Source organism: Magallana gigas, chromosome 8 (assembly GCF_963853765.1).
Source record: "Magallana gigas chromosome 8, xbMagGiga1.1, whole genome shotgun sequence".
In the NCBI taxonomy this organism is placed as follows: Eukaryota; Metazoa; Mollusca; class Bivalvia; order Ostreida; family Ostreidae; genus Magallana; species Magallana gigas.
The window spans coordinates 30,559,403-30,572,407 of NC_088860.1; the positions used below are offsets into that span (position 1 = coordinate 30,559,403).

General features: G+C 34.1%; 3 protein-coding genes across 3 annotated transcripts in view; 1 reads left to right on the plus strand and 2 right to left on the minus strand.

Moving 5' to 3' along the window:
- Nucleotides 1-443, minus strand: part of LOC105320997 (myosin regulatory light chain B, smooth adductor muscle) — a 6,394-nt gene extending 5,951 nt beyond the window's left edge. Inside the window, exon 1 of the mRNA XM_066070442.1 lies at nt 304-443. The gene's annotated coding sequence lies outside the window, so the exon portion shown is untranslated. The remainder of the gene's footprint in view (nt 1-303) is intronic.
- A 2,391-nt stretch (nt 444-2,834) lies between these two features.
- Nucleotides 2,835-4,352, minus strand: LOC105321424 (large ribosomal subunit protein mL43). The gene is made up of 3 exons (XM_011419723.4): nt 4,171-4,352; nt 3,380-3,486; nt 2,835-3,274 (listed from the first exon to the last, which is right to left on the minus strand). The coding sequence occupies exons 1-3, from the start codon at nt 4,299-4,301 to the stop codon at nt 2,934-2,936; spliced, it is 579 nt and encodes a 192-aa protein (XP_011418025.3). The 5' UTR covers nt 4,302-4,352; the 3' UTR covers nt 2,835-2,933.
- A 177-nt stretch (nt 4,353-4,529) lies between these two features.
- On the plus strand, nt 4,530-10,036 carry LOC105321510 (coiled-coil domain-containing protein 125). The gene is made up of 11 exons (XM_011419841.4): nt 4,530-4,946; nt 5,117-5,172; nt 5,718-5,804; nt 6,042-6,113; nt 6,425-6,510; nt 6,724-6,806; nt 6,921-7,039; nt 7,305-7,412; nt 7,521-7,710; nt 8,135-8,277; nt 9,422-10,036. The coding sequence occupies exons 1-11, from the start codon at nt 4,628-4,630 to the stop codon at nt 9,545-9,547; spliced, it is 1,389 nt and encodes a 462-aa protein (XP_011418143.3). The 5' UTR covers nt 4,530-4,627; the 3' UTR covers nt 9,548-10,036.
- The last annotated feature ends 2,969 nt before the right edge of the window (nt 10,037-13,005 follow it).

Here is a 13,005-nt window from a genome sequence, read left to right on the forward strand (position 1 = left end):
CACATGTAAATGAAGTAGCATGTAGTCTGCATATGTGACTGATCAAATTACATCACATGTTTGATTTACATGTACACCGGTATATAAAAAAAAGATCACCAGAGGAACGAACTTGCAGACTCGGTTAGGACCGAAGCATATCTTAAATTTCAATTGCAATTCCATCTTCCTTCAAGATATATCAAATTACATTTGTTCGACTACTACAGAGCAGATCAAATTACATAACCCCAAAATTTGATAAGGCAGTCATTTTTCTGTCTTATCTTTTAGAAATCAGAAACTGTCTAAAAAGGTACTCACTTTTTGTGTTTAGTAAACCTCTCGAATTTTCTCAACAGACACTTGACGGTTCGACCTGCACACACCCTGCTCCTTACCGGGCTGATGGGAAGACACTACGAAAGTGAAAACCGCTCAACTCCTTCTCTTATCACGCATACCTCCCCTCCGTGACGTCACGACGCTTGTTCCATAGATGGGCCGATTCGTAAGGTATCGGTTGACCGAGAACAGCTTCCGTATCTCCCTCACGACGCGCATAGCAACCAGCGTTACGATGGAAATATCTCTTGTAGCGGCTTGTGTATGGGATGCTCTTCAAAACGCCGCCCGTTTTATGTCGTTTATGAATGAAGCGATTTGTTTCCAATACACACCTACATGTAGTATGTAGTCTGGACGATATGATATCAAATACGTAAATTTATAACGTGCCAGTGATTTGTTTATTTTCATAGATACATGTATATACAAAAAATTGCAGCCATCAGAAATTGAATTTCAACAATATTTTGGTATATGGTATAGTTTTTGCAACCCGAGCGCAAGAAAATTTGAGATATTTGTATTATACCGGTATCTGTGCTTTTTAATAACCTGTATTTTTTATGCATCGTTATTTTAATAAAAGTTTTCCTCTTCGAGTTGACTCAATTATGATTAGAACTTTACATCCTTTATGTAATGGTAGAAAGTTAGGGGGTGGGGATTAATCCCCAATTCCATGTTTTTAATTCTTCGTTTATGATCATGCAATAAATTCACTTTTATTGTTTTCATAATACACCATTTATTTTCTATTAGTATAAAATTCTGATCTTTTGAATGCTGTAATATTTTCGTAATAATTTACTTGTTCTTTTGTGTTTAATTTTCAGCGTAATCAACACATGAGCATAGCATGACGCCCTTAAACCACGCAACTTCTTCTACTGGTAGTAGTTATCATTATTATGTCAGAGGCCATGAGTTTCTAAGACACAATTCCACCCCCTCCCCCTCCCCCTCCCCTGCACAGCGAAGAAGCGCTCGTGCAGGATTGCGGAATCTTTGCTTGCATATTGTGACATTATCCATATACAGTTCGCGTGCATTACGCGCGTGTCGGATAATTAGGACCACTGAGGAAATAATGAATTAAAGATGAGGAACACCTTGATTGCAGATTGCTACACGTGCTAGATAGAAACGGAGGCGGTCGCTGGCGATGGACAGCTGAATCTTGAAAGAAATGCCACTTTGTCTTTGCGCAGCGTGCGTACCTGCAGGGGGTATATACAGATGCGAGTGTGTAAAAATGACCCCCTTTATTTACAAAGAATTACAGGACTTGACAGAAAACGAAGATTCGCCGCCCTGCTGAGACATGAACAGAGAGATCTATACAGCCCAAACAAATGACCTGACATTGTTACTCACTTATATGCATGTATAACAATAAAAAAAACATGTGGCAGAGCATCGCATCGTTCTTATGATGTATCTAATTTCAAACGGCATTTTACAAGTATCAAGGTACGGACGAAAATGTCAGTGGTGAAAGCAAATACATGAATTGGTCGCCACCTCTTCATTTACTACATGTAATTAATTGCAATGTAACAGTTTCCTCTCGGTAGCTTTTTTCTTTTATTAAAAAAAAATAATGCACTTTCCTGTTGATTTTGTCTTTACTGGAAAATCTCGATTTTCAGGTCAACAGTCGGTCTTAAACTTTTCAGACCAAAAGCTAGGACAGACAATCACAGTACGAAATACAAAACGACGTTCTAATTCATAGTAATTGTTTTCGACATGGGAATAAACGAGTGGACTAAAAGGTTTTCTATAAATCCAAAATAAATGCTTTTAATTGGTCCATTCTATTGGAAGCAATATGCAAATACGTTAATCCAAAACATATCAACTCTTAATTCATATCTTATTCAGTAAAGGCTTTAAAATGATCAGTCAATCTGCATCCTATAAATTATCCTGTTATCTAATGAATATGCCGTTTATCATTTTCGAGAATTTCCTTTTACGATTATTCCAACTTATATTTTTCTCAATATACAACTTTTTTTTTTTTTAGTTTTTAGGCATCATTTAACATGAGAACATGCAGTTTTCATTTATATAATGCACTATGCTGACCTGGTCCATCGTTTAAGCAATGTTCGCGATTGTGTGTAAAATTATTCAACTTTCCAGGACGTGTATCTGAACTACTAACTGTTGACGCAAACACTTTTTTTCCTAAGTGGTCGCACTAGCCTAATGTGTCAGTTACATAACATGAAAGTTACTATCAGTTGTTTACTGAGATTGACGAGGGTGATGATATTGCAGATTCAAAGAAAGATAACTTTCAATGACTGTTCCAGAAAAAAGATGATTAATTTTTAAAATTATAAGTTTCTCTTCTCAAATATCAATACTTCATCTAAGAACCCATATTTGTATTGTAATAAGTCATAAAGTTTTCTCTAATGTCATATTTTGTATAAATTGTATATCAGATTTGACAGAAAAAAATAAATCAATATTCAAGCAAAATAAAAGACAGCAAATAATTCATAACTTTTTATTTATGTACATATATTTTCACAGGAAAGGCAAAACCTTTTGTCATTCACACCCTTTGTTTAATCAGATATTTTCATTTTAAATCACACAGATTCACCGTCTTTTTCACTTTTCCCCTCCCCCTCCCCCTTTTCCAGTTCTAACTGTTTCATTCTCTCTGCTAGCTGTAGTATTCTTTCTGTGGCAGTCACTTCATTCACTTTAAATCTTCCATATTCTGAATCAGGGAAAGTCTTCAGGTTGACAGAAGGGTCTTTGAACAAGAATGGATGCCACACCCCTTGTATACTGGGGCTGTGAGTTTGAAAGTTTTTAGTTCTTCTCACTATGTCAACTCCTGATCTAGTTCTGGCTAGCTCTATCCATTTGCAGATTTCATCCATGTCCATTTTAGAGACACGAGTCTTGTGAGAATTTCCATTTACTGGGAAAAAATAAATACTGGTAAGTCAATATTCATAAAATATGTGAATGTGAGGTCCATACAGAAACCAAGAATTGTACGAGCGCTATAATAGAAGATACTTACAGTAGTCAGCTTGAATTGAGGCTCCTCTATGGCGATGAGGTTTAACATACACAACTACATTTGGGTTACTTCTGGCAAAGTCCACCAGATAATTTTCTACGAAATCCCTGCAAGTTTCAACATTTCAACAAATATTAAACATCAACGTAATTTTAAAAAAATATGAATAAATAAGTGTATAAAATCAAAGTTAACAAATGTATAGTGGAGTATTACTTTTATTGTGACTCTCAACATAATTTGAATTGGTACTCATAAAAAAACCCATTGATACAGCTGACATCAGTGACATGATAAACATGCATAACAGTATACACGTATGTCAGTTCAGTGTGAATTCGCGAATGAGGACAATCACTTCACATATGCCAAAAATTTATACAACAGTGGGAGTGTTCATAGAGGAGTCGATATACAGAACCTAAAGGACAGCTATATATTGTGTCAATCGCTGACATATTATTACATCAGTATACTATAATTACTATTACTGTATACAACAATATAACTAGCTATATATTCTGTTCAGTTGACATTGAAGCATGTAGTCATTGTCGTGTTACTATATCACTATATTATGAAATTTATTTGGTATATTTGGTATACTATAATTACTATAGATACTGTATATTTATACAAGTAACAATTATTGAATCTTAGCCAAAATAAAATAAAAAATGAAAGGTTATATATTCCAAGACAGTTTCTGTATAAGTATTTTCCATCTGAAAGTAAAACAGTAAACTGTAGAGGAAATTCGAGATATACGCGTGTTTACACCGGTTGATTACCTCATGCCTCTGCTACTAGCTTGGTGCTTGCAGAATCTAAGAGTTATTCTAGCAAGTTGACACACATATCTGCCAACTCCATTTTGTCCAACGTTGATTAATCTTGTTGCTGGTAATGATCTGCTTGACATTTTTATCCGGATTCCATTAACCCTACCTTTCAGAAAATAGATATATAGATATTAATACGCCGAAAAAAAAGATGAATAACAAGATTCAACTATCATTTTTTTCTTTTACAATTCTTAAAAGGATATGTTATCATAATGATATATACTAAAACAAAATTTGCGTTTATTATATTAACCAGGAATTATTTTTCTCTTAGGCCTATAAAGCGGATGATGTTCCTTATTTTGGAAGTTGTATGGCATTTCCGGTTTACGGTACCTAACACGTTTATAATAAATAAATATATGTAAGATAATGGTCTTCAGTATTTTGAAAATGTTTGACAATGTCAACGTGCAACGATGAAGACGAAGGGAATTTAGAGTCTGGTGATCTTGGTCTCGGGTTTGGATTAAAGCCTGGATCTCTACCAATCTTGGATGCTTTGCGATCAAAGAAAAAAGCGCTGTCAAAGAGTCACGTTGATCTCTCGGCTGTTTCTGCAAAACCACTTATTCCACCAAACCAAAGCCATTATTCTACTATTGAGAAACTTCGTCATAAAAGCAAAACGTCTGTAAACATATATAATAGAAAAACTTATTTGGACAAAATGAATCCTGCAGATCCCAGATGCGAGGGGGATAAAAAATTGCCCCCAAAAGGTTTCTGTTATTTACTGAATATATATATAAGATATAAAATTTTATATTATTATGGGCTTTTTTTTCTTTACTATTTTTTTATTTTATGTGTTGCGTTCGGTTGTTTATTCTTTTTTATTGACACCATTCAATTATTAAGTTCTTTATATGTATGTATTTACATTTTTTAGAGCAAGTCCAAATAAGCAAGGATGACATAATAAAAAAGCTTCTTGAAGCAGAACAGGTATTTATCAATCTGAATACATTTAGTCTTAATCTTTTAAAAATAATTTCAAAAGACAATTGTTTGATGGAAAAGATGGGTGGATAACGCGTGTAATATGCCTATACATGGACGGATAAGATAAGTCAGTAAATCTGTGGCCATAGTCACACATAGTGTTTGAATAGCCTTCTTTGTTTTGTCTGAAATGACTTAGTGGTTAGAGCACCTGACATAAGGTAACCTTATATAAGTAGGGTTTTTATGTCGTGGGTTCGATACCACCAAAATTTAAGGTAATATTTTTTTCTTATCGTTTGTTAAATATTTTAAAAACTGGATATAGTTAGAAATTGTGCTTTGGCAAACTTGTATTATGATATATTTGAGTAGATTTAGTTGGAAAAAAAATAAATTCAAAATTGTATTTCACACGACAAAACCGAATAAGCATTTGTGCTATCTTATGATATCCCCCCTCTTTTTTATTACCATATTGTTAATTAACATCTCATCCCATATTATTAATTTTATGAACACTTTACCTGGTATGTTGTATTTTTCAGGAAGTTGAAGAGCTTAAAACAGAATTAGAGGTTTATGAGAAGAGATTAGAGTCAAAGTACAAAGCTATTGCTATATTGAAAAACCAGGTTTGTTATTCTTTGGTATTTTTAGAATAGATCTGAAGACAACACCCCCCCCCCCCTTTTAATTTTGGGTCGGGGGGGGGGGGTAGTGATTTAATGAGGGCTTGGTGGCAAAGTATAGGGTATTGTTAAAGATGCCTTATTTCAATATAGCAGGACTTTTAATGTAATATGGAATGCTAGTCAAAGTCATCTTTCTTTACCATTATGGCCACTGATGAATAACTTTTTTTCCTCCAGATATCATCTTGTGAAGAGGATATCAATACCAGTGGAAAGAAAAGCAGACAATATGAAGAGTCATTAGAAAGAGTGAGTTTAAATTCCAATGTAATTTTTTTCTGCATGGAGTTGATTTATAGCAATATACAAGCCATCCTAAAAAATGTTTGTTTGGAATTGCCGCCTGGCTCTTTCCAGACTCAGTAGGGAGGAAGGGATTTTTTTTTTCAAATTGGAAGTTAAGCTAATTAAAAAAACGGTAAAAAAACTACAATCTCCATAAAAAGTGGAAATTGAAAGCAAAAGGTTTTGCTCCAAAATGACAATATTTTATTTTTAATTTCTTAATTTTTATTAAAATTGTAATATGTATGAATATCTACCATTTAATTGTAATTCAGGAGGTTAACTCTCTCAATTTTGAATTGGGAAAAAGGGAAACGACTTTTGAAAACAGCCAGCAGATGTGGGCTGTGAGATTTGACAGGTACGCTGATTTTACAACATCAAGGCTATCTATTTTCTGATAATTGATAGTTTTTTATTTGCTGTATATGTTATCAAGTATATTTTATTTAGCTTGATTTGTACTTATTTATAATGCTCATTTAATACTGGTCTGATGTGATAGGTAAATATTTTTTTAGATCATACATATTTCTCAAGTGCCAAATCATTGTTATTAAATTTATATTTAAAGCATTTGTAAGGAAAATTCATCCCTAACCACAGAACTTGATCAGAAATCCTTAGAGCTAAGAGAGTTGAAGGCTCAAAAGATGGGTAAGCAAATTCACCTCCAAAATGCATTTACTAAGTACTCTTATTTGAATACATGTATCAGATTTTCAAGTTTTCATTTAAAAAAAAAATATGTACTTTCTTAATATTTCAAAGTGTTGTGCAGAGAAAGAGATGAGTTACTGGCCTTGTTAGATGTTAAAGAGAGAGGGCGCTACCTAAGGTCTCGGAGCATCTCGGAGGATGAAGCTTACAGTGAATATAGCTCTACTGAGGTAAACACTGTTTTATTTCAAATCAAAAATTAAGAAATATGACATCCAATTCTGCTTTTGTATGTACCGGTATATATTTATATTACAAGTAGTTTTGCTTTTTGACTGCAGTGACATATGGGAGCAGTAAACATGGCATTAAGAATGTTTTTAATTATGTATATTTCAAATATGTATATATATATATGCATTGCTTTACTTTTCATGTACTCACAAATGACATATTTCCATAGACAGTAATACTTTATAACTTTTTATACTTCAGCTGGCAGTTCTTGGAGCCTGTAAATGCAGAGTTACTTCCCCTGAACCATGTGGCTGTGCCCACGCTGCGGCAGCACTTAGAAGGGAACTCTGTAAACTCAAAGAACAGGTAACGTGTTGGTAATTCACGGAGATAACATAACATGTAATCTGTGTAAAACGTGAGGGTAGCAAGTATTGATGCACTGTGTCTTTGATCGTTTCTGTTTTATTTTAGTATGAAGCTCAGTTACGACGGCGCGATGAGGCTGCTCAGACGGTGGATGCATACAGAGCAGCGTTTGAGGAACAGCTGTACAGGAACAAACAGATGATGCTACAGCTAGCCGAGATAGCAGTCGCTGGACCATCCAAATATGAAAAGGCAAAGGTCATTCTCAAAAACCTTATCCATTTATTGAATGATGGTAAGTTGAAATGACAAAGAGTAGATTGACTTTTTGTATATCTTTCTTTGATAGTAAAATATTAGCTGCAATAATTCAGCCCCTCCCAATTTTTGGGGGGAGGGGTGAGCTGAAAACAATGGATAAAGAGATGGGAGAGGACTACTATATTGCAGTTAAATCAAACAACTACAAGTAGGATGGTTTCAATTCTTAATTTTAGGGTTTCATCAATTTGCTGAAGTGTTACACCAGTAAATAATACACACATATACCCATAGTTGTTCATGTTCTTAAACATCTGGGTAATTTATAAGTCTTTAATATTAAGGGGACCTACTGCTTCTTAGGCCATTATTTAATGAATTATAAATGGTCATTCTGAATTTTTTAAAAATTCTAATGTATACCTGTTAATTCTATGTTTTTTTCATTAATCTATCAGATGACTACCTATGTGAAATAACGAATCAGCGACAAAACATCTTCAGCATCAATGGCAACTCTAAACCAGGAAAACCAGAGGTGGACAGCCAGTCAGAACCGGTTATGTCTGACAGAGACCTGGTTATGGCTCTCACAGAAATAGTCAGTATTTTTATACCCCCCGCAAACAAAGTTTGGGGGGGTATATAGGAATCACCTTGTCCGTCCGTCCGTCTGTCTGTCTGTCTGTCTGTCCGTCTGTCTGTGCAATCGTGTCCGGTCCATATCTTTCTTATGGAGAAACATTGGAAGTTCTTACTTCACACAAAAATTGCTTATGACCTAAGGGTGTGTCATGACCTTGACCCAAGGTCATTCGGGCAAGGTCAGGGTCACTGGCAGAAAAAGTGCAAAATTCGTGTCCGGTCCATATCTTTCTTATGGAGAAACATAGGAAGTTCTTACTTCACACAAAGATTGCTTATGATCTAAGGGTGTGTCATGACCTTGACCCAAGGTCATTCGGGCAAGGTCAAGGTCACTGGCAGAAAAAGTGTAAAATTCGTGTCCGGTCCATATCTTTCTTATGGGGAAACATTGGAAGTTCTTACTTCACACAAAGATTGCTTATGACCTAAGGGTGTGTCATGACCTTGACCCAAGGTCATTCGGGCAAGGTCAAGGTTACTGGCAGAAAAAATGCAAAATTCGTGTCCGGTCCATATCTTTCTTATGGGGAAACATTGGAGGTTCTTTCTTCACACAAAGATTGCTTATGATAAAAGGGTGTGTCATGACCTTGGCCCAAGGTCAATTGAGAAAGTTCAAGGTCATTGTTTCAAAAAAGCTAAATTCTGTCTGTGTCATGTCTTAAATGTATTAATGGAAATATTAGAAGCTAAAAATTAACAGTTTTCAAAAATAAAGCAGTTGTTATTTATAGAAAATGGACAGTGAAATAGATTCATCCAATATTTTCTATAATAGCAAAAATACACGCGTTATGATTTTTTTCTTAGCGGGGGGTATCAATTGTGAGCTTGCTCACAGTAACTCTAGTTGTTTCAGAAATAAATATCTTGATTAAAATCTTCTTTCAAAGCATGATGTAATTAAAATGTTAAAACAATACGCTATTCTGTACAACAAATTTGATGAATTTGGTAAATATGAAATTTGTAAATACATGTACCCTGTTCTGAATTATGAGAGTATTGATTAATATATGAACATTGTAGGCAGAGCCACTGATTTGTAGTGGGTTTGGTTTATTCTGTATGATTAATCTAGTGGTGATTTCTCTCAGTTACATCAGAGAAATGAAGCGTTTGCCCACAAGAAGCTTGCGGCGCAGGTGTTAAGTGATCGTGTAAAGGAACTAGAGACTGAGCTGAGTCACTATCAGACCAGTGAGGAGGAGACATTCTCCTAGAGATGAAGACGCTGGGCGCATACTTTATAGGATAGCATGGGCTACATTTAGATGGTGAACCTTTTCATTGAGGTGGACCTCTTTTTTATTTTTCTCTGGAAGCGTAACGATACAGTGATGTACATGTAACAAGATTTTTGGTTGTTCTCTGATAAATTTTTTTTTCCATTCATGGAGTAAAAGTAAAAGATTTTTGCCCTGTTGAATCAATCAAATCAACTTGCCCTTATTGTATCTTTGATGTCATATAGATATGTACATGTTCCACAAATGATAGGACTATGGTCTCCCGTGATGGTTTGTAATAACATTAAACTGTTTAAAAATCCAGAGATAAATGGTGAATATGATATGATGTACTTAATTTTTAATACATATAAATTTATAGGTGCACACTTGTGTATCTCCCATATGAATATGCTTGCACATGTAAATGTATTTCAAAACTTCTTGGTAGATGCAGGGAAATACATGTACAATTATACATGTGTCTTATTTCTTAAAAGATGCCTGTGGATGGTATTCATGTGCTATACATTAGATTGTTATCCAAAATGTAAATCTAATTACTGGTACACATGTTTTTATTATGACATGTTTTTGGATATTGTTGACTTTGGATATCATTTAAATTTTCTAGATCATGGAACCAAAAAAGAATTGTAGCTTTAAAATCCAACTATTGTGAATTAGTTTTATGAACGAAACCTTTCATATGAGGAAATCCAATTGCTTTACTGTTATACTGCAAATCTGAGTATATAGCCTTCAAACAAGTTCATTTGTTGTAAGAAAATAGTGCTGTATTTAACATTGTTTCATGAATCAAAATATATCTTAGTGTTGTAGCAGAAAAAATGTATTTATTTGATTAAATCAAATTCCAGTATCTTGCATACCGTACTTTTTTTGTTCAAGAGACAAACAATTCTTGTTGCAGTGTCCTTCAATATTTTTGACCTTTGATTTCATTTATTATTGTCCAATACTTTATTATACTTCCATTATCGTATGTATTTTTCAGTTGATATTTTGTGCTTTTTAAGACATTTTTCCAATCAAATAAGTAAAAACTGTGCTATTTTGATGTGTAAATCCATAATCTTGTCAGAAAATAATTGATCGTTCCTTTACTCTGAAGTGTTCAGTATTTTGTAGATACATGTAACACTATTTGCCTGCCTGAAGCCAGGTATTCCCTTTCAGCAAAACCCAGCTAAAAATGTGTGCACTATAATTCCAAGTTACTAGTATTCAAATTTGTATATCATATACGGTATGCATGTTCTTTAACACCTCCCATGAATTCTAATGTCCATTTAATGCATATATGACTATGATTTAGTATTTTGAACTTAAGTACCAGCAATTTTATGATGTTTGTTAGCGTCATCCTACAGGTTGTTATTCAAAATGGTTGTATACTAAAATTCCAAAACGTGTTCAGTGTATTGATATGGCTCACAGGCACCTGACGTTATACGTTTTTTTCTCATAATTAATAAATATATATATATACCCCCATCTAATAATTATGAGAAAAATACATGTGTATAAAGTCAGGTTGCCTGTGGTATGGTTTATGATTTTTTTTGGTTATAAACTACTATGGAATCATTAGATTTCGTGGTGGCTCAATTTTCATGGAATTGCTGGGTACCTCATATCCACGAATTAACATCCTCCACGAATTAATAAATTAAGGCAATAAAGTCATATTTCCTTTTGTAGGTATACGAGAATACACGAAATTATGTCCCCGCAAACCTGTAAATTTTAAGCAATACTCGAAAATTGGCCCCCACGAATGTTAATGATTCCACAGTAGTTGTTGAGGTTCTGTTTTGTTTTTGTATGTGTTTGTATGTCTTCCGTCTCTAGGACACATACAGGATGGTGCCATTTAATTGTTACACATGTATGTCCCAAGCATTCCTTGTATTATTATTCAGTTATAAACTCCACTCATCATTGTCAATTTGGTACCAACTTTATGTGTTACTTGATTACTTAGATTGTGTTTTGTCTATTTTTAATTTCTTCTTTGAATGACATCAATTGTTTAATTTTCTTCACTACAAGTGTACCTTGTGGGTGTGTTTTGTTTCTGTTTTGTTTATTTTAAATGTTTTTCATTATTAATTGTCTTCATTTTGGGGTTTCAACTCTTGATTGTATATGATGTTGGTTTGTTTTTTTTTGTTTTTTTTGTATATGCATTTTAAATTTTGTAGTAAATGTACAGTAATGCTGTAAGTGTACCAGTATATTACTTGTACATATATTTATAGCAATAAATCAGTCTGTGAAAGTAATATGTCACAAATTTTGTGCAAGTGTCACTGTAGATATGTTTTAAAGTTTGTATATGTAACGATAATGAAGTGCAATATTGTTGTCCATGTTGACATTGTTGCAAAACTTTGAATTCCAGTTGTGTTATTCCATGTTTATTTCTTTTGAGTTTATATTTATTTATTTGTTTGGCAGAAGGGAGTAGGGAGAGAGTTTATTAGTTTAAGATATACATGTAATCTACCTGTATTTTCGCATTGTTGCAAAACATTGAATTCCAGTGTTGTTATTCCAAATCTGTTTCTTCATTTTTCTTTGATTTTATGTTCATTTGTTTTATTTTGAATATGAGGTAGGGAGAATTTACCTTTCTCAGTTTCAGTACCAAAAAAAAGAAGCCTGCAGCTCTATATGGTCTGTGGATGATAAATCATTTTTAGCTCACCTGAGCCAAAGGCTCAAGTGAGCTTTTCTGATTACAATTTGTCCGTTGTCTGTCGTTGTCGTTAACTTTTCACATTTTCATCTTCTTCTCAAGAACCACTGAGCAGATTTCAACCAAATTTGGCACAAAGCACCACTAGGTGAAGGGGATTCAAGTTTGTTCAAATGAAGGGCCACGCCCTCTTTAAAGGGGAGATAATTGAGAAATTATTGAAAATTTGTTGGTATTTTTCAAAAATCTTCTTCTCAAAAACTATTTGGCCTGGAATGCTAAAACTTGTGTGGAGGCATCCTCAGGTAGTGTAGATTCAAGTTTGTTCAAATCATGGTCCCCAGGGGTGTGGAGGGGCCACAAGAAGGGGATCAAGTTTTACATAGGAATATATAGAGAAAATCTTTAAAAATCTTCTTCTCAAAAACTGTTGGGCTAGAAAAGCTCAAATTAAAATGGGAGCATCCACAGGTAGTGAAGATTCAAATTTGTTCAAATCATGGTCCCCGGGGTTAGGGTGGGGCCACAATTGGGGGATGAAGTTTTACATAGGAATATATAGAGAAAATCTTTAAAAATCTTCTTTTCAAAAACTATTGGGCCAGAAAAGCTCAAATTAAAACAGGAGCATCCACAGGTAGTGGTGATTCAAATTTGTTCAAATCATGGTCCCCGGGGGTAGGGTGGGGCCACAATTGGGGGATCAAGTTTTACATAGGAATATATA

Bases quoted from the DNA above. Each gene is read 5' to 3' on its own strand.
- LOC105321424 (XM_011419723.4), bottom strand. From the start codon at position 4,301: ATGTCAAGCAGATCATTACCAGCAACAAGATTAATCAACGTTGGACAA. The intron at 3,487-4,170 runs GTAATCAACCGG...TGAAACTTGCAG, and splicing joins GCTAGTAGCAGAGGCATGAG to GGATTTCGTAGAAAATTATC. The intron at 3,275-3,379 runs GTAAGTATCTTC...ATTTTTTCCCAG, and splicing joins CTCAATTCAAGCTGACTACT to TAAATGGAAATTCTCACAAG.
- LOC105321510 (XM_011419841.4), top strand. From the start codon at position 4,628: ATGTCAACGTGCAACGATGAAGACGAAGGGAATTTAGAGTCTGGTGAT. The intron at 4,947-5,116 runs GTTTCTGTTATT...TACATTTTTTAG, and splicing joins TAAAAAATTGCCCCCAAAAG to AGCAAGTCCAAATAAGCAAG. The intron at 6,511-6,723 runs GTACGCTGATTT...TTATATTTAAAG, and splicing joins TGGGCTGTGAGATTTGACAG to CATTTGTAAGGAAAATTCAT.